The following is a 19,949-nucleotide window of genomic DNA, read 5'->3' as shown; positions in this document are numbered from 1 at the left end:
TGGGTCCCCTAACTGCTTCATCTTTTCTGACTGGTCTTATGGACTTTGTTAAAGACTTACATGGTACATCTCTGAAATCAAAGGAGCAGCAACTTGCCGGGGGATATGGTGCTGACATCTAGCTCGAGATCATTTCTCTGCTTCACATAAACCAATTCTACAATTTGTGCAAGATGAACTCCAGGTTATTAACTGACAGTCCAGAGGTACCAGCGAAAAACAGAGTCAATAGCTGCTTGCGATCTGCTTAAATGTGCGTAGAGTGATGGCAACTCTTTGCAGAGGGAAATAATTGAATAGCCCTGGCTGCTGGAATCACTCCTTGATGCAGAGAGGAGGGTGGCCTGTTTTGATTTTGGGCATGAGGAGGGACTCCAGCTGCATTGTCCCAGCCGAGTCTCCCCCAGGGCATCAAGTTCCCAGCATGTCATCTGTCATCGTGCAGGTTCATTCCACTTTCCCAGGCTGTGCTATGAATAATTGGTTAATACCATGGCAAATGCCACTTTGGGATTGACCTTTCTTTCTCCTTCTTTTAGTTCTTGTGGTCTTTCAGACTCTCTCTCACCAGGACCCCCTCCAGCAAGTGGATTGACTCTGTGGAGTCAGCCACTTCCTGCGATCTGAGGGTCAGGATAGGGGAAGTCCCCCAAATGAGGACGGGGAAGGGGGAATCTACTGGGGAAATAGGAAAGGAGGGGTGGGGTATTCATTGTGATTCTATTTTCTCACCTGTCTCAGCTCTTCTGTGCTTTCAATACCCCAGTTCTGTCTCCCTGCTGCACTGCAAAAACACATATACATCCTCAAGTCTAAACCCCGCAACATACCTCTAATGCACACTGTGCCCAACACCCATCACATGTCAAATGTCACATGCATTTGACAGTCCCCTCACACCTCTAATGCACACCCAATTATGCTATCGGCATACAGCATCCCCCTTGACATCCTGTGTGTACACCCAACTCACATGCACACAAGACAACCCTGCACAAAGCCCATCCCATAATACCTACGCAGTGCTCACACAAATTGTGATGCCCCACCAGCATCTATGCCCAACATGTTTGCTTACTAAGAACAGAATTGCAGCTCATGAGCTTATGAATGCATCACACAGAAACACACACACATATACACGCACTTGTGTCTTCTAGTTCAATGTGGTCTTTTTATTTTCGTTCCACACATCCTAATTCCATGTGATTGGCAAGACCTACCTCAAACACTGGGAACTTTCAAATACACCCAGTAATTCTCTCATCTTGGAATTCCCACCACACTCCATTTATCCAATTCATACCTAACTTTTGGCCTTGTTACTTTTAGCCTCCCTGCATAGTATCTACATACTGGCTTTAGTTCCTTCAGTAGGAACACAATATTCCTTAAGGTCAGAAGCTGTGCCAGTTTCAATTCTATATCCCTCCAAGGGCCTAACACTGTTCCTGGCACACACATCTATTAAATAGTCGCATGAATGCATGAATGAACAGACAAACAAGAACACTGAGATCCTTCCAAGAAATTCTAAATTTGTGTGAACTTCGGAGATCTGATTAATTCTTTCCTGGCAAACACATAGAGCTCTGAGGACTTGTCTACCCAGGGCATTTAGGCCAATTTACAAGAAAGCTGCTAGATTAGTTGAAACCAAAGCAATGAAGAAAAATGAGCCCTGAGCAGCCCAGAAAATCAACTTAAAACAAGGTCCTTGTGCACTGTGTTTGTGTGTGTCTGTGTGTGTGTGTCTGTGTGTGTGTGTGTGTGTGTGTGTATTGAGGTTATGGATTATTTCAGATACACGTGTTGAAATGAAATGTGAGATAAAGGCTTGGTGGTGAAGACTTCCCATTTGGGGATTCTTCGTACATAGCTAAGCTCAATATATAGACCTACCTTTTCACCTAGGGATCACATTTATTTTTCTTTCTTTACAGCTTGGAAGGAAATCCATTACTTCAAATTGAAGTGGAGCCAACGTCGGAGGTGAGAATCAGAGAGCAGTGAAGCGACATTTTCTAGGGACTGCCCAGAACCTGGCAAAGCCGACTGACGTTTTGGATGACGCAGAGGGCTTGGGGTCAGGTGGGGGCTGTGGTGGCCCTGACTGATGGATGTTCTAACTCTGGGACAATTAGCAAGCGGTGGCCCCTCCTAGCACTGAGCCTAATGGGCCATTATATGGCATGCATCATGGAAAAGCCATTTGTGTGGAAATTGTCAAAAGATTTGCATTCTTAGTTGAAAGATCAGCTCAGGGCCGGATGAATACCAAGGGGGATGTGCCCCGCTGCCTTCGAAAGAATATGTGGGAGGAGGTGGGGGCCTCAGAGATGTTGGGCTTAGAAGTGTTGAGAATGCTCTGGGGCTTCTTCCCACCTGCCTAAGCGGCTGCAGAAATACATGAAATGCCCTGGCTGGAAACCATGGAGTCCTGGCCCTTCAGCTCTGCCACCATACTGTGTCTTGTACCGAAAGGAATCGAGTCAGGGCTTCCAAGGAAAATCGTGTTCTTTTCTGGGACTATTTTGGTTGTTGAAAAATGATCCCAGGAGAAATCAATGTCCCCCGTATTGTTTCTCCTGAATGTGCCATCGGGGGCAGCTTGCTCAGGAAGACCTGTACCCAGTCAAGATGCCACCTTCTCAGGCTGTTTCATCAGGTCCCAGGGTCTCTGGGAATCCCCGCTGGCCCTGGCACCTGCTGCTCCCACAATTCTGCAGGAGAATCCAAGAGGCAATTCGCCCCCAAGCACCCCTAGATATCATGCTGATAAGGTGGGTCCCTACACCTTAAGCATTTAACTCTAGTGGTAGTTATGCCAAAGTATACCTGAGTCATGTGGGTGTGCATGTTAAAAATGCAGATTCCTGGTCCTGGCCTGCTGATATTTTGATCCAGTAGTCCTGGGTGGGGCCCAGGAATCTGCATTCTCTCGGGCCTCCCAGTGGGTGTTTAATACAGGTGGTCAGGTCTGTACAAAGAACTTAACAGACCTTCATCTAAAACCTCATACCGGCCCTGGGGCAGATTTTATTACCCCCACTTTACAATGAGGAAAGGCAGCCTCAGGGAAGTAAAGCAACTGGCTGAAGGTCATACAGAGGCCAGATTTCAGCTCTCTTTGTCTGATTGTTAAGCCCATTCTGTTAACCCCTCACTCTCTTGTCTCCTACCCTCCCAGCTGCTGTAGGAGCCTCAGACATCTAGCTTGTAGTCCTGATTTCTCCCAATTTTTGAATCATCAGTTCCAAATTCCCTGGGGGAAGCAATGCAGATGCACGATGTACCCATTGTTTTAGCCTGTCTAGTCTGTCAACTTTATCACATGCACATAAACAGCCAAACCAAAAGACTATGGAAGAATAGGAAGGCCATCGGATATTCAAGTCCAGAGACCTGGATCTTAGTCCCTCCTCTGCCTGGCTGCATGACCTGGAGTGAGTCACTTCCCAGGGCAACATATGGGACTTTCGGTGCTAAAACCAGGAAGATTCCAGCAAACTAGAATGGGTGATCCCCATAACACTCCTCTCTGAGCCTCAGTATCCCCCCCATTTAGCACAAGAGAGGTGGATGATCATGATCTCCCTTTCAGCGCCTTCACTGTAGTATGATTCTAGACCAGATTCTAGACCTGGGGAAACAAAGGGACGTATGTCTGCACAAGCTTCAAATGCATGTAGAGATGTGTCCAGACCTATGCATGCGCACGGGACCCAGCAGGACCGTGAGGGAGGCTGGGGCAGTGGCAAACACAATTCTGACCTTTCTCCCATTCCGGCCACAGAATGAAGAGGTCCATGATGAGGCCGAGGAGTCAGAGGATGACTTCGAGGAGATGAACCTGTCCCTCCTCTCGGCCCGGAGCTTCCCACGCAAGGCCAGCCAGACCAGCATCTTCCTTCAGGAGTGGGACATCCCCTTTGAGCAGCTGGAGATCGGCGAGCTCATTGGAAAGGGCCGCTTTGGGCAAGTGTACCACGGCCGCTGGCACGGTGAGGTGGCCATCCGGCTGATTGACATTGAGAGGGACAACGAGGACCAGCTCAAGGCCTTCAAGCGGGAGGTGATGGCCTACAGGCAGACGCGGCATGAGAACGTGGTGCTTTTCATGGGCGCCTGCATGAGCCCGCCTCACCTGGCCATCATCACCAGGTCAGTTCCACCTGGGCTTCCACCCAGGGATTGGCAAAACTCTGCTTCTGGCATGGTTGAGAAATGGTTTTCTGCTGACTTGACCACTCTGGTTAATAGACCACCTCCAGTTCTACCATGCACAGTTTACTTACATGGTTTAAGATTTAAGATTCCAGAAAATACTTAATTTATTTATTTGTTTTTTTAGAGACAGGGTCTCCCTCTGTTGCCCAGGCTTGAGTGCAGTGGTATAATCATAGCTCACTGCGGCCTTGAACTCCTGGACTCAAGAGATCCTTTCGCTTTAGCCTCCCAAATAGCTGGCACTACAGGTGTGTGCCATCACACCTGGCTAATTTTTTAATTTTTTGGTAGAGATGGGGTCTTGCTATGTTGCCCAGAATGGTCTCAAACTGCTGGCCTCAAGCAATCCTCCTGCCTTGGCCTCCCAGACTGCTGGAATTACAGGCCTGTAAGCCACCACGCCTAACCCCAGAAAATACTTTTAATGCTAAAACTCTTTAGCAAAACCAAAGACTACTAAACGGGGAATCAGAAACATCGGGTCTAGATCCCCCTGTATTCCAAGTATTTGTGTAACAGCTTCTCAAAGAGTCACTTTCTCCATATGTGAAATGAGTATATTTGACTAAATCAGGAGTCAGCCAGCTTTTTCTGTAAGGGGCCCAATAGTAAATATTTTCAGCTTTGTGGGTTGTACGGTTTCTGTAGCAGCTACTCTACTCAGCCACTGTAGTCTGAAAGCGGCTATAGACAATCTGCAAATGAAATTGCAGGGCTGTGTCCCAGTAAAATTTCATTTACAAACCCAGGGAGTGGGCTGTATTTGGCCCATGGGCCATAGTCTTCAGACCCCTGATTAAGATTCTTTTTCTTTTTGAGATGGAGTTTCACTCTTCTTGCCCAGGCTGGAGTGCAATGGTGCGATCTCGGCTCACTGCAACCTCCACCTCCCGGGTTCAAGCGATTCTCCTGCCTCAGCTTCCTGAGTAGCTGAGATTACAGGCATGCGTCACCATGCCTGGCTAATTTTGTATTTTTAGTAGAGACAGGGTTTCACCATTTTGGTCAGGCTGGTCTTGTACTCCTGACCTCAGATGATCCGCCCACCTTGGCCTCCCAAAGTGCTGGGATGACAAGCATGAGCCAAGATTCTGATAACTGTTACTCTGGTTTTCATGAAAGTTGCAGAGCACATTTGCAGTCTTTACCATTGTGGTTTGGAATATCCAGGATCTGAGGTCTATGGGTACACAGAAGGGATAGTTCATAGAGAACTAACATTGCGAAAATGTTTCTTGGACTTTCTCGGATTTGCTCTCTGGCCTCTCCCAGAGGCTTGAGGCATTGGGAGAAAAATAGCTTTGGTTTTGATGCAACAGTTGTGAAACAATCCTTTGGTTTGTTTTTAAACTCTGGCACTGACTCCCCTGTAACATTAGGACTGGCCTCTGCAGTGGCATTCTTAGTATGACCTGTGATGCCAAGGGCCCGTTAGGAGCTCTCTCCTTGCTCTACTCAGCTCAAGCAGTGAGACCCCAAATGCACAAGTCTTGCATCTTAGCAGGCCCAGAACAGATGCTGTGGGCTCAGAGAAGAGCTGGTGTGTCTTTGATCTCTTCCCTTGTGAGACAAAACCTTCTTAAGTCCACTTATAAGAAATTGGTGATTGGTAGAAGGTACATTATATTCTGTATCCATAGATGATGCAGATGGTGGGTTGACTGGAGTGACTCGTGCTTTGAATGATAAGCGCTGGTGAAAGATTAGAGATCTAGGGATGGGCCTCCAAGCCTCCTTAAATCAGGGTAAAAATGGTGGTTCTCAACTCTGCACAAGACAGAAATGGCTCTGAAGAAATCAGCCCAGGTAATCTTCAGGGGCTGAGCTGTTCTGAGTGTAAGCTTTTGCTGAGTAACTACTCCACAACTTAGTGGTTTCTCTCTATCCTATGGATAGTTCTGGGCTGAGCCAGACTCAGTAGCTGGGTTCTTGTAGTTGGCTGTGGTCAGCTCTGGGTCAACAAGGGGATAGTCAGTAATTCATGTGTCTGCTGGTTGGCAGACTGTCAGGGGATATCCGCAACAGCCTAGCTCAGGCTCATTCTCATGGCGGTCTCAGGTTTCCAAGTGCAGCGAGAGGTCAAGACCTACATCTGTTGGCCAAAGCAACTCCTATTCTCCACTAGATTCAAGGCATGGAGACACAGCCTCTACTTCTGAATGGGAAGATCTGCAATGTCCTGCTGCAAGGACATGGATGCAGGGTGGGGACAATCTGTGGCTATTTTTGTGATTTACTACAGAGAGGCCCTTAGCTCCCTTTCCTTCCCTTTCTTACCCAGTATATATCATCATCTTTTAGCAGCAGTCAATAGCTTATTACTTGGGATACACAAGTTTGGTTGGAGGGTGGTCTTTTCCCCACCCCTGTCCTTCTCTCCATTGCTCCCATCTTAAGCTCTTACCCCATCTTTCTCTCTGGTCAGTTCCTTACCACCCTCCTGCCTCCCTATTCAGCATTACCTATGAAGCCTAATCCCCATGCCTCCCTCACTCCCTTCTCAAAGGCTAGCAAGTTGGAAATAGACAAACTCAGCAGCCATCCTTGAAAAATGAGTGGTCATTATGAAAATGTGTTGCTCATCCTGCAAGCCAGCTGCATTTGCGGCCCTCTTCTATTATGTACAAAATTCTGAGCCCCCCTCCCCAAGCGCCATAACTGCCTACAGATTTCACAAATAGCCCAGCCTTTTCCTGGCACCACGATAAAGACTTTGCAGCTTTGGGATGTGTAATTGGTTTCTGAAGTGTTTTGGTATTTTGTGTGAGGATGCCAGATGAGCCCCAAAGAAGTGGCATTGATTCCATATTATTGTGTTGTTATATATTTATCTTAGGGAGGAGCTCTGTGCATCCCTCTCTCTGTTCAGCACTGTCCACTTGTTGGCTCTCCAGCTTTCTTATCTGCATGTTCAGTTTGAAACCAAATATTTGAGTAATTTGATTAATCACTTGCATTTGCACGATTGGCTGGCAGAGGTTGATGATTGGACAATAGCCAACCAACTGGAACCATTTTTGGACCCTAGATTTATTTTACAGGGAACATAAGACCAGATAATTACCTGGCATATTCTGGATCAATTCACAATGGCACATTCTAGCCAATTACTTAGTAATTATCATCGAAGTTAACAAGTATTTCTAAGATTAGCTTCCTTGCAATGCAATATGTGTGGCTCTTGGGGAATGAGTAATAACCAACTAGTTACCCAACTGCTATATCCACAAATGCTATTAGCAGCAGGATTACTAAATTGTTTCACAATTGGGTTGTTATGGGATTATTGCAAAGCTATCGACAGTCTGCACAATCATTCATGTTAAAAACTCCAAGTGAAATCTGAAAACCAGTAGAGTTGAGTGAAAGTGTCTCTCACCCTTCTACCTTGCTACCTAGGGTTTCACAAGCCTCAGTTTCTCCTTCTGTAAAATGATCAGGTGGAAGCAGATGTTTCTTGCAGTGTCCTGCCAACTCTGACAGTATTCTTTGCTTGTCTGATAATGAGCTGTATTTGAGAAGCAGCTGGGAAGAGTGCATTTCATAGATGGCGTACCTGGACCTTCCTGCACCAGAGTCCTAGGAGAGGAAAGTTGTAAAAATGCAGATTCCAGAAAAAAGACTGTGATGGTGGCAGGTGAGGGCAAAGGGGAGAAGGTGCGGGTAGAGAAGCTGTCAGGAGCAAGACTGGAGAGGGCAGGGGTTCTCAAGCCTGGTGGAGGAAGGGGAGCTTTTGATACAGTAACAGTGCCTGGCCCTGCCCCAGAGCAGAGTCTCTCATCTTTAGCACTACTGATATTTGGGGTCAGAAAAGCCTTTGTGGTGGGGACTGTCCCATGCACTGTAGGATGTTTGGCAGCATCCCTGGCCTCTACTCACTAGATGCCAGTAGCACTAAGCCTCAAGTTGTGACAACCAAAAATGCCCCTGAGACATTGTCCAGAGTGCAAGGGACTCTATCACACAGCCAGGTTTGAACCCTCAGTTGTAGAATCCCTGGTGAGGAGTCCTGATTTTATGCCAAGGGCAGTGAGCAGCCGTTGGAGGGCTGTAGGCAGGGGTGTGACATGGTGTTGTTGTTGGAGGACAAGAATGAGGAAGCCTCAAAAATAAAGGGTGGGTGCACAAAGGGAGATATTTTGCCTAGTGCAAAGGCAACAACAGTTCAAGAAAATGATCTGCTTATCTGCCCTAACTTCCCATTGCAATCAAAGAGCTGATGATCTTGGTGGACACCCAGTGTCCTTGCTTTCACCCCATTTTGCTGCCCTCGGTCAGACTGGCAAACCCTGTGTTATGAAGATCACCATATTAGGGTTGCTGTTTTGACAGTGGGTAAAGGCTCTGAACCAGCAGAAGCCAAGCCATGCTAGGTGGCATGGCTGAGCCTTTTTGCTGAAATCAGTTCCCTGGTTGTGGGGTAGAACCAAGGCAGAGCCCTCAAAAATAAACCAAAAAAGCCACAGATTCCATCAGCTTTCAGCAAGTGCTTTGCTTCAGGCCAGGCGTGGTGAGGTTCTCCGGTTTATCCTTGTGCCTATTTTACAGGTGAGAAAACTGAGGTCAGAAAGGCAGAGGGAGCCATTGCCCAAATCATAGAACAAATAACTGGCAGAACTGGGAATAAGCAAATGTATATCTGAATACTAGTCTAGTAGGTTCCTTCTTTGCCAATGGCTGCCTTAGCTACACCAAGGGGAATGGGCTTCATCTGTGAGCACTTTCGTGGCACAGAGATTCTGCGTTTTTGGTCATATCACAATCACCTGGAGAAATTGATCACAATTCGGGGCTGAGGCCCCATCCTACTTCAATTAGCTTGGACCTCTATCCTTTTTAGTAAGTGCCAGGGGATTTTGTTCACGCCACAGTTTAAAAACCACTGGCCTATTAGAACTGAGTTTCGTTTTTGTAGCTTTGATTTTCTGGTGTTTATGTGCTTCTCCAATACCCTGTAAATTCCTGGGGCACCAGCACAACCATGCACACGCACACGTGCGCACACACACATGCACACACACACTCACTCCTCTTCCATATATATGCTAAATTACACACCAATTCTTCTCTTCTTTCTCTCTTGTTCTCTTTCCCACATCCCCTCAAAGAAAGGCACACACTCTATCTTTCCCTGCAAAACACTCATTCCACAAATATTAGCAACTCACAAAACTGCTGTGCAGAACTCAGAGAACATACAGTCCCTCACAGAAGCCCCCACCTCACCCCCTTCCCCACTCCCCAAATTATTTTGTAGAACTCTAAAATTATTTAAATCTGTGCTTCTTATCATGTGGTTCCCTAACCAGCCTTACCTGTGAACTTGTTAGAAATGTTAATTCTCTCTCCCACCCTCCCCCGCTGAATCAGAACCTCTGCAGGTGTGTCCGGCAAGCTGGGTTTTAAGAAGCCCTATATGGAATTCTGGTTCATGCTCAATTGTGAGACCTGCTGCTTTAAAGAAAGCGGGTCCTCCTTCCCACCTGGAGCAAGCTGCCTTTACGACTGCCAAGAGCTTTGGGCACACCTTGGAAACCTCTTCTCTCAGGCACTACTGAGAGGTGTGCAGCTGAGTCCAAAGTGGGTGAGGGCCTAGAATGACCCAATATCAGCACCTGCAGGGGCCTGAGAGCCATCTGTTAGCTTCAGTGCTAGCACATTCCACTAACGTGCCTTCCACAGACATTCATCGGACCCCGGCACAGTGCCAGACCACATGATAGACACTCAGAACACAGTGTCTACGGTTTGTACTGTGGACTTTGCATTCCAGAAGAGACAGACAATAACAAGTTAAACAAACACATAAGATCATTAAAGCATTGTAATAAGTGCTGTGAAGGCCACAGGGTGATCGATGGGTCAGAGTGATGGGAGGGCTACTTTGAAGAGGGGCTCAGAGGGGGCTTCATAGGGGAAGTGGCATTTGAGCTAGGATCTAACGATGAAGAGGCGATGGCCATGCCAAGAGGCAGAGAAAGAGCAGTTCAGGTAGAGGTACTGCAGGTGCAAAGGCCCTGGGGTAGGTATGAGATTGGTACATTTGAGGAGCTATCGAAAGGGGCTGCAGAGGCCAGATAATTGCAAGGCTTTGAATGCCATAGAAAGGAATGTAGTGTTTATCCTAAGGCAATGGGAAGCCCACATAAGGTTTTAAATGGAAGCTGCCCACACTACTCTGGGGGTTTCCTGATGGCCAAGATCCTACCTCCTCTTGCACTCAGCTGGTTGGTTCAATGTGTCAAAATGCATATGGGTTAGAATAGTGATGGCATCAAGGAAACCCAGTGCCAAAGGGCACAAGTCGAGAGAAAAGGCTCTGGGGTATCCTGACTGTCAGTTTGCCATTTCCACCTGTGTGGGGCTCTCAGGAACGATACCAGTGAATTTCATCAGGATCCTTTCCCAGGGATTGGGGTAGGATGGGGCGAGGTATTAGGGGCATTACCTAAACATCTCGTAATTGAGGGGCTCAGACTGTGTGCCCCAGGAAAAATGAGGAAGGAAGAACTGGATTTCCCCATGCCCCCAGGATGATTTTAACAATTTCTCATTTGGCGCATGTCACCAATCCCCTCGCTGGGTTCCCAGAGTCTGAGAGGCATCTTCTCAGTTATGTGAGGTTAACTGTTGCCCGCGTGCATGAAATATCCAGCACTTACCCATCTCCTAGGGACAAGGTAGTAATGAAATCCCATGGGGCCTCATTTGCACTGCATTTTTAAATCCAGTAAATATCAGGAACTACTTATTAGATTATTTATTTCCAACTCCAAATCAGTTCCTGTTTTCCATGCTTTCAAATACAATAGCACCAAGCTGCTATATTTGGCAGACAGACGCATGGAGAACCCTGCCTTCTGTTAAGGTGGTAACTCAATCAACTTGCTTTTTCTGTAACTCCTGTACTCGTGGTCTTTCTGATTTTTGTTTCCCTTCGGGCCAGTTTGATTGTCCTAAATATAACGTACAGGAGTTGGGGGGCCTAAGCACATGAAGATTCCGTCCCCATCATCGAGTGGAAGCGGCTTCCTTTTATGTTCAAAAAGCTGAATCGCTTTCCCTTTATAAAGCACAGCTGAAAAGGTTTTTTGTCTGTGGCTGCCTTTAATTGTGCTGAAATGTAAAGCACCCTGGGACTTTTGTGAAGGAAGCGCTATAAATGTACAGCATCATTATCATTATTATTATCAGCATCATCTCATGTACATTGCATACGCCTGTGTAATCCATCCTATGAGCAGCAGAGGATTTGCATGGCTGAAGGCCTCACCACTGGCCACCACTCTCCTCGAATCTCAAAGATCCTGAATTAGCACGTGTGACATCTGTCATCACTTTAAAAAATTGTGTGTCTTATTACACAAGTGAATGACTTGTTTGCAATTGCAAATGCAGATCAGCAGAAAGAAGAAAATGAAATTCACCCATAATGCCTCCAGCCAGAGAGAATGACATTAACATCTTAGTGTATATCCATCCAGGCATTTGTCCCAGAATATGTGTAAATTCACACTTCGTATTGGTCAGGGTAATGGTAGCTGCTGTAACAAATAAGTCTTAAACCATGAAGTGGTTTAACGCAATATAAGTTTATTTCTTGTTCATGTAATAGTCCAAGATGCAAGTTTTTGGATGGTAGGTGGCTTTTCTCCACATATGGGGGGATCCAAACCATGTCCATCTTTTGTATTTGCCTTCTTCTAAGCTGCACAGTCCTCTGCCTCTAGCTGAGGAAAAAGGAAGGGGCATGGAACATCCTACAGAGAGGGGGTGGTCTGTGAGCCGCCTACAAGTGGTACACATCACTTCACTTATGTGCCATTGGCTGGTGCTGAGTCTGTTGGCCATACCTAACTGCAAAGAAGGCTGGAAAATAGCTAACTGTATTCCCAGGAGGAAAACAGTGGGATTTATGAACAGCCAGGAGCTCTAAGACACACATTCATCTTTAATGGATAGATCTTCTCCCATGAGCAATAGACTCATACCAGCAACCCTGTTTCATGACTTGCTATATTCACTAAACAATATGTGTATGGAACACTCCCCTTTGGCATTTGGGTCTATTGCAAATTTCTTCACTCCTGCTTATCTTAATTTCTCCACATATAGAGTGGGGATAACATTTATCTCTTTTGCAAGATGGTGATAAGAATTAGAGATGTATATGAAAAGACTATAGCATAGTGCCTCCTGTAACTGGAGTGCTCAATAACTTTTATCTCCTATAAAATGATGCTATAATAATAATGATATAATAACAATAATAATAATAATGGTAGCAGCAAATAGTAGAAGTCATATATTTTCTCTCAGGTGCCAAAACATCTTTGACACTACAAACAGCAAGTGTTTTGTGTTTATTATAATACCAAATGATAGGAGTCAGTGGCTGCAGTTTGATTACTTGGATTTGTGTCCCAGCTGTGCTCCTGGCTTGCACCCTGGCCAAGTTACTGAACCTCTCTCTAAGCTTTGAGCCATCCAGAGGGAGATCTTGAGTAGGGAGCTAGATATCCTGGTCTCAATCTTGGACGAAAGGTTGGGACTAGAAATAACCACGTATGAGTCATCTTCATAGACGTGGTGATGGAAGTCATGGACTTCTGCTGAAGCTGAGGTCATCTGGGGAAAAGAGGAGGGTTGCCTGAGGATGAAGCCCAGAGCACCTGAAGCCCAGAACACCTGCAGCATTGTGGCCCAGTTGAGATGGGAAGTTCTGCACGGGGACCAAGAAGAGGTGGCTGGATGGTAGAGGCAACCAGAGGAGCATGAAGTCAGGAAGGCAACCCAAAATTGTTCCTACTGTGCAGCTTCTCCCATCTCTGTCTCCTCTTATTACGTTGCTGTGTTTTATTTTATTTTTGAAACAGGGTCTCGGTCTGTCACCCAGGCTGGAGTGCAGTGGCACAATCTCAGTTCACTGCAAACTGCGCCTCCTGGATTCAAGTAATTCTCCTGCCTTAGCCTCCCCAGTAGCTGGGATTACAGGCACGTGCCACCTCACCCAACTAATTTTTGTGTTTTTAGTAGAGATGGGGTTTCGCCATGTTGGCCAGCCTTGTCTTGAACTCCTGACCTCAAATGATCTGCCCGCCTCAGCCTCCCAAAGTGCTGGGATTACAGGCGTGAGCCACCGCGCCTGGCCTGCATTTTATTTTCATCAAGGTGCTTCTCATCATAAGATAATTATTATTTTGTTCTTCTATGTTTGCTCACTTACTTTTTCCCTTGCATCCCCTCCCCCACCTTAGAACATAAGCCCCAGGAGAGCAAGGATCTCAGCTATTTGACTCACCTCTGTATCCCCAGCCCCCAAACTACTGGGTCCTCCATACGTACTTGTTGAATGGATGAATACGTTTACAAAAATACATTCACATGCATTAGCACAGCCTGCTCCTCTAGGTAAGTGTAGCAGCAGACAATGAATGGTGCTATTTACTTAGAATCACTGAGAAATGAGTAGACATAAGGAAAATATAGTACGCACTGGAGGGATGACTATAGGATGTGGGAGAAGTAACAGTGATGAAAAGAAAAGAGATGCCAAGTATGTGATGTAAGTTATAACAATGCAATAAAGGAGTATTTGCCCCACTCACTTACTGTGTATAGGGTCCAGTGCCTGATGATGGAAATAGAGAGAGGAAGGCATGATGTCTGCCCGTCGTGGAGCTCACAGATGAGGAAATTAACTGGATGATTCTCCAACGGTGTTGTGATCTCTGCAATAAGATCCCAGGGGTACATAGGGACCTGGAACCTGCCCCTTATCCAACCAAGTAATTAGGCAGATGGACAAGAAGGGAGTGACATTCCTAATGGAGGGGACAGCATATGCAAAGGCTTAGAGGTAGGAGGTAGCAAGGCCAGGGGCGGGGCAAGAGCTGGAGTAGAGGATATATATGGGGAGTAGCAAGAGATATGAAACTAGAGAGATCCGACCAGGCACGGTGGCTCACACCTGTAATTGCAGCACTTTGGGAGGCCAAGGTGGGAAGATCTCTTGAGCCCAGGAGTTCAAGACCAGCCTGGGCAACATAGGGACACCCCATCTCTACAAAAATTACAAAAACTAGCCAGATGTGACGGTGTGCTCCTGTAGTCCCAGCGAGTTGGGAGGCTGAGACAGAAGGATTGCTTGAGACTGGGAGACTGAGGCTGCAGTGAGAAAGCCATGATCATACCACTGCACTCCAGCTTGGGCAACAGAGTGAAACCTTGTCTCCAAAAAAAAAGAGAGAGAGAGAGAAACCAAAGAGATCTTAAAGGACCTTTCAAGTCAGGCTAAGGAACTTGAACCTTTCTCCCAAAGGCAGTCAGGGGAGCCACCCAGGGATTAAACCAGAGGAGGGACACAGTCTGGTTTGCATTTTATAAAGACTATTTTGGGACATTCCCTCTTCTTAAGAGAGCTTGCAGTAGGGTTGGTGATGTGTTCCCCTCCTCCAAAAATGGTGTGGACGGTTAGTGTTGCTCCTAATCAGACATTAGCAGGAACAAATGCAGGCTTTAATGCCCTAGGTTCTAAGAGATTTTTGGCATGCCTCCCGTAGGGGAAAGCAACAGGGAGTTGGCAGGCCTTTGGAAATGAAGGCATTTTCAACAGCTTTCACTATTTACCAACGTTAAAAATAGCCAGCTGCATTTGCATGTTTTGAAGGCAAGTGTGGGCAACATCGGGCCCTTAACATGTGTTCCAGAAAGCAAAGGGATGGTTTCCTCAGTATTGCTGGCAGGCAGTGGTTAAACAAAGATTTGGGAGTATGGGGACAGCTTTACATAGGGAGACAACGTTGTAATTAACAACCCTCTGAAGTAGGTACCATGCAATCCATTTCCTTGTCTGTAAATAGGGGAATTGAACGGTACCTACTTCAAGGGATCATGAAAGGGATTCAAAAGACAGAAAAACCAGTAATGCACGCAGGTTGGTCAGATTGCAGGGAATCAGCTTTTAATTACGATTTTGCCCAAGGTCATAAGCTAGGAAGAGACTGTCTGATTCATACTGAAGCTTGTATCCATCCACCGTCTCGTCCTCTTTCCCTTTCTAGCCGTGCCTGAGTCCATCCCACTTTCTTATGCCCCACGGACACCTTAGGAACTCCCCACTGCTGGGTCCTATTCCCTGGGGAGGACAACAACTGACCTACCTCCAAATCAGGTTCATTGTCCAAACCACCAAACCGGCCTGGCTTGTGACTTGTTGAGTTGGCAGCAGGCACAAATTGAAACCCTGCCACTTGTCCCTTTCCCCAGCGGCAGATGCTGGGGTGGTGAGAGTGGGAAGGGCAAAATCAGTGTGTCTGCACTGTTCAGAAACTTGCTGGGCCCCAGACTTTGGTTTGATGTATTCCCAACCTGGCTCCAGTTGCTTGATCACTGCTCAGCTTTGGCCTTGCCCCCTGCCTGATCATGTTTAAGATAATTAAGTCCATAAATCAAATAATAAATAGATATTGACTCCTTGTCATGGAGTATATCAGGATTGATTGACCACTGGGAATACTGCTTTCCTCAATCAATGGGGAGCTGTGAGGATAAATAAATCTTGATAATGACTGGCAAGAGGAAAATCAATAGATGTATTAATATATGCATTGAGAGCATATATCTTTGTGACATAAGAATTTGTTTGGCAGAAGAGGGAAACGAGATGGAGGGAGGACAGACAGAATGACTCAGTATCCCCAGACTCAAACACAGCACCTGCACAAAGTAGGTGCTCACTGATTTTTTTGGGGAGTGGGCGGTGAACTACAGAAATCCTAGGAGAGGTTTTCCTCCAAGAGAAACTGTATTTAGTGTTGCTTTTTTTGTTGTCAGATGTCCAGTGCCCAGAAATCCCTTCTGCCTATGGGCAAAAAGGTTCTGTTAATGTTTGGCCTTCTGGTGTCACTGGAAGAAAATAGAGGAGGGAAAGTTGGGACATGATGGCAGGTTGGGACCAGGCTACTGAAGTTAGGCTCAGGGAGCAAAATCAAGAGACTTTGGTTAGGGATGTTGAATGTGAGGTGCCTCTAAGTCTAAGTCTATTAAGAGGTGATGTTAAGTAGACATTTAGATATATTGCTGTTCAGAGATGAGTTCTAGACTGGAGATATTAGCCTGGGAGCCATCTATCCTGGGTGGTATTAGAAAGCATGGGTATTAGACGGTATTAGAAGGCATGGATTTCACACTGAAACATACATCAGAAGCTCATGGAGGGCTTTTGAAAACACAGATTGCTGGGTCCTACCCCCAGAGTTTCTCATCCAGTAGGTCTGGGAGGGGCCTGGGAATGTGCATTTTAACAATGTTTAACAGTCATCCCAGATGATACGGATGCTGCAGGTCTGGGGACCCCACTTTGAGAACCAGCAGCTTTGTGGGGGGAAAGAAAAAGCTGAGAAGAGAAGAGGACAGAGCATTCCTGTAAGGAAGACTGATAGGAACCAGAGAATTGAGGAAAACCGGGAGAACGTATTGTCATGGAAGTCTGGGACACTCAGTGTCCAGCAAGCGGAGTGGTCAGCAGCTTAGAGGCTGGTGTTGAAAGGACAAATGGGATGCAACTAGAAAAGTGTCCCTCAGAATTCTTGCAGCCTTAACATCTTGTTGGGCTGTGGTTTTACCACTGCATGCAGACTTCGTTTATTCACCTGCCCAGTGACATTTGACAACACAACCTGTAATTTGATAATTCAACCTGTAATTGCATACCATATACATTTCCAGTGTAGGGCCAGGGTTCAGTTGGGAGTGGAGCTCTTCACCCTCTGAACTAGGTCAGTGGGACTATTTCAGTTATCGGAGTCATCGGATGGATCAAGGACAGAACTGGAAGATCCTTTCCCAGCAACAGTTCCCAGCAGGAAAGAGCTAAAATTCACCAGAATAGTAGTGTGGGGTCGCTGAGACAGGAAATGCATTGACTTCCAGGAGACATGTCCTCTCTGGGGACGGAGCAGTATTGTTTTCCAAACTGATCATTGATGTTTGCCACCACTGTCCTTTAAAAATATGGAAGGGAAGTTGGTCACTTGGGCGAATCATTTTTAATATGAAAGAGGGCTTCCTTGTGAAATGGCACTGTGGATATTTAAGGGGAACAGATTCCTTGAGCAACTACTGCACACTAGGCACTGTGCTAAGGACTTTGTAGATACTGCTTTTTAAAATCGTTATCCTGTTTTACAGATGAGAAAGCTGGGGATTAGAGAGGTAAGGTGGCTTGTTCAAAGACATATAGCTGGTGTCAGGCTAAGCTAGGGCATAACCTTGACCTCTGATTTCAGAGCTTGAGCCCTAACCCTGCCAGGCTGTACTGGGTCATCTTAAAGAATGCATAAAATCTTTGTTTGTTTATTCTTTCTGACTATTCTCCATGCCTTCCCAAGACGAATTTCATAGGTCACTGCTGTAGTCTGGCCACTTCTCTTACTCTTGGGTATAAAGTAAAATTTGTAAGAATTTTCTGCCATATAGAAATTTTGAACTGGAAAGAAATGTTCTTCCACATCAGAGTTGAGCACCTGTGTGTCCGCCAGTGCCTGGCCTTGTGGTTCATCAGGAAACAGAAGCCGAGTGGTACCAAAAGAGCCTGTAGGGGAATGCTTGGTTTGCTAGTTGTTCTGGGTCTTGAGTAATTGAACTTTAGTGCAGATTTGCTAACACAAGTTTTTCTTTTGTGTTGGTAATCACTTAGACTGTCTGAGCCTCAGTTTCTGCATCCGTTCAATGGAGGTAGTAATAGTCTAACAGCCCCTACCTGGTGGGATAAATGTGAAGATTAAATGAATTGATAGACATAAGGCTCTGAAAATAGTGCCTGGTACACATCAAGTGCTAGATTAGTGTTGACATCTGCTGCTGTTGTTGTGGATTTTTTTTTTTTTTTTTTTTTTTTTGAGACAGGGTCTCAGTCTGTTGCCCAGGCTGGAATGCAGTGGTGTGATCTCAGCTCACTGCAACCTCCACCTGCTGGGTTCAAACAATTCTCCAGTCTCAGCCTCCCGAGTAGTTGGGACCACAGGCACATGCCACCATGCCTGGCTAATTTTTGTATTTTTGGTAGAGACAGGATTTCTCCATGTTGCCCAGGCTGTTCTCAAACGCCTAAGCTCAAAGCAACCTATCTGCCTTGGCCTCCCAAAGTGCTGGGATTACAGGCATGAGCCACTGCTTCCGGCCTGTTGCAGATATTGTTACTGCTAGCACTGCACCACAGGTACTCAATGGAGGTGACGTAAATACAACACTCTTGTCCCTTGCTGCAGTAGAAAGAATATTGGGTATGGAGTTAGATGTCCTGGATGAATGTTCTAGCCTTGTCACTTGCTGGCTGTGTCACCTTGGACAAAATCACCTCACCTCTCTGAGCCTTAGTGTTCTCATCTATCGTGTAGAGGTAACTGTGTGCATTTCTCTAGGTGGTTAGGCAAAACTGAAAATTCTTCATAAAGTGACCAAGACTACAGAAATGTGGAATAATCTTTTAAATCATGTAGTAATAATAATAGTTTATGAAGTATTGACTATGTGTCCAGAACTGTTCTAAGCACTTTGACTTTTTCCACGTATCAGTGGGCTTGGTGCTTTTGGTATTGATGGAACTAGGATTTGAGCTCATGCCTGCTGTTGTCAAAGCAAGTACACATAAGCACCTTATTGCTGAAGAGAACTTTCTTCTTGAGTTGGCAGGTGTAGGTGACCAAAATTTAAAGTTAGAACTGCAACTGAGGGGACTCACAGTCAGCGCCTCTGTAGTCTCCAGGGAAGTGTCTGTCCTTGCTCTGAGACTGAGTGATGAGAAGCAGAGGCCCTTCTCCCCAGCCCTCTTGTCATCTTCTCCCTTTGATGGCAGTAGAAAGTGTGCAGCTGAGAAGTCACTCTTGCTTTAAATCAAAAGATTCGACTTCAAGTCCTCTTCAAAAGAAGATTGTTTCTTCTAGGTGTTTAAAAGACTGAGAGGAACCTCGAGAAGGGAACAGATCAGGTATCTTCAAAGGCAAAGAAGGGGGTCACAAGCATCCTCAGAATTTCCCCAGCCGAGTCCATTCCCTCCAAGGCTGTTATTAGCACAGTCCTTCGGGACTTGGAGGTGCAGATCAAGGATTCTCGGCAGACTTGTTTGGAAGTGTTTGTAGACCATTGAGGACTGTTAGAGCGTCTCAGTTCCCTGGGTCTGATCTCTCTCTGAGCAACAAGGGCTGCCTTTGACAAGTTCTCATAGCTAGAGACACAGCACTGAAGCTCAGTGGATTATTATTCTATCTTGTCAATAAGCTGCAGTTGCTAGGCTCAGCTGGCCTTGCAGCCCTTCCTTCTGCAGGGTTTGGTTTGTGTGCTTTCCTACCTCCCTGCTCTCTTTCTTTCGGTCCCTTTTCCAGCCTTGGTGCTGGCCTATCCCTAGGCCTTATCTCACCACCTGGCTCCTGAATTGGAGGTGAAAACACAGTGCTGTTTGCCTGGCATTCAGAGGGTTGGGCCTTCCATCAGGTGCTGAATACAAAGAGGGAAGGGGATGGAAGGAGGAGGGGGCCAAGAGTTCACATTCTTCTTCTACCACTATGTGACTCTAGACAAGCCTTTCAACCTTCTATCTCTGTTTTCTTGTTTTTGAAATGATTATAACATTATCTGCTTCATCTTTAGCTGGACCATGTACCTCCTTGTCTGGACCTGTTTGACCTAAGCTGAACCCTCAGAAGTGAATGACCACTCAT

General features: G+C 46.1%; 1 protein-coding gene across 1 annotated transcript in view; it reads left to right on the top strand.

The window, feature by feature from the left end:
• The window catches only part of KSR2 (kinase suppressor of ras 2), a 517,247-nt gene that overhangs the window by 445,022 nt on the left and 52,276 nt on the right, over positions 1-19,949 (top strand). The window contains exons 13-14 of the mRNA XM_054444768.2: positions 1,944-1,992; positions 3,797-4,164. Of these exons, the coding sequence (XP_054300743.1) occupies positions 1,944-1,992; positions 3,797-4,164 (417 nt within the window). The remainder of the gene's footprint in view (positions 1-1,943; positions 1,993-3,796; positions 4,165-19,949) is intronic.

This window comes from Pongo pygmaeus, chromosome 10 (assembly GCF_028885625.2).
Source record: "Pongo pygmaeus isolate AG05252 chromosome 10, NHGRI_mPonPyg2-v2.0_pri, whole genome shotgun sequence".
NCBI classification, from domain to species: Eukaryota; Metazoa; Chordata; class Mammalia; order Primates; family Hominidae; genus Pongo; species Pongo pygmaeus.
This window is presented reverse-complemented; position numbering and strand designations above follow the sequence as displayed.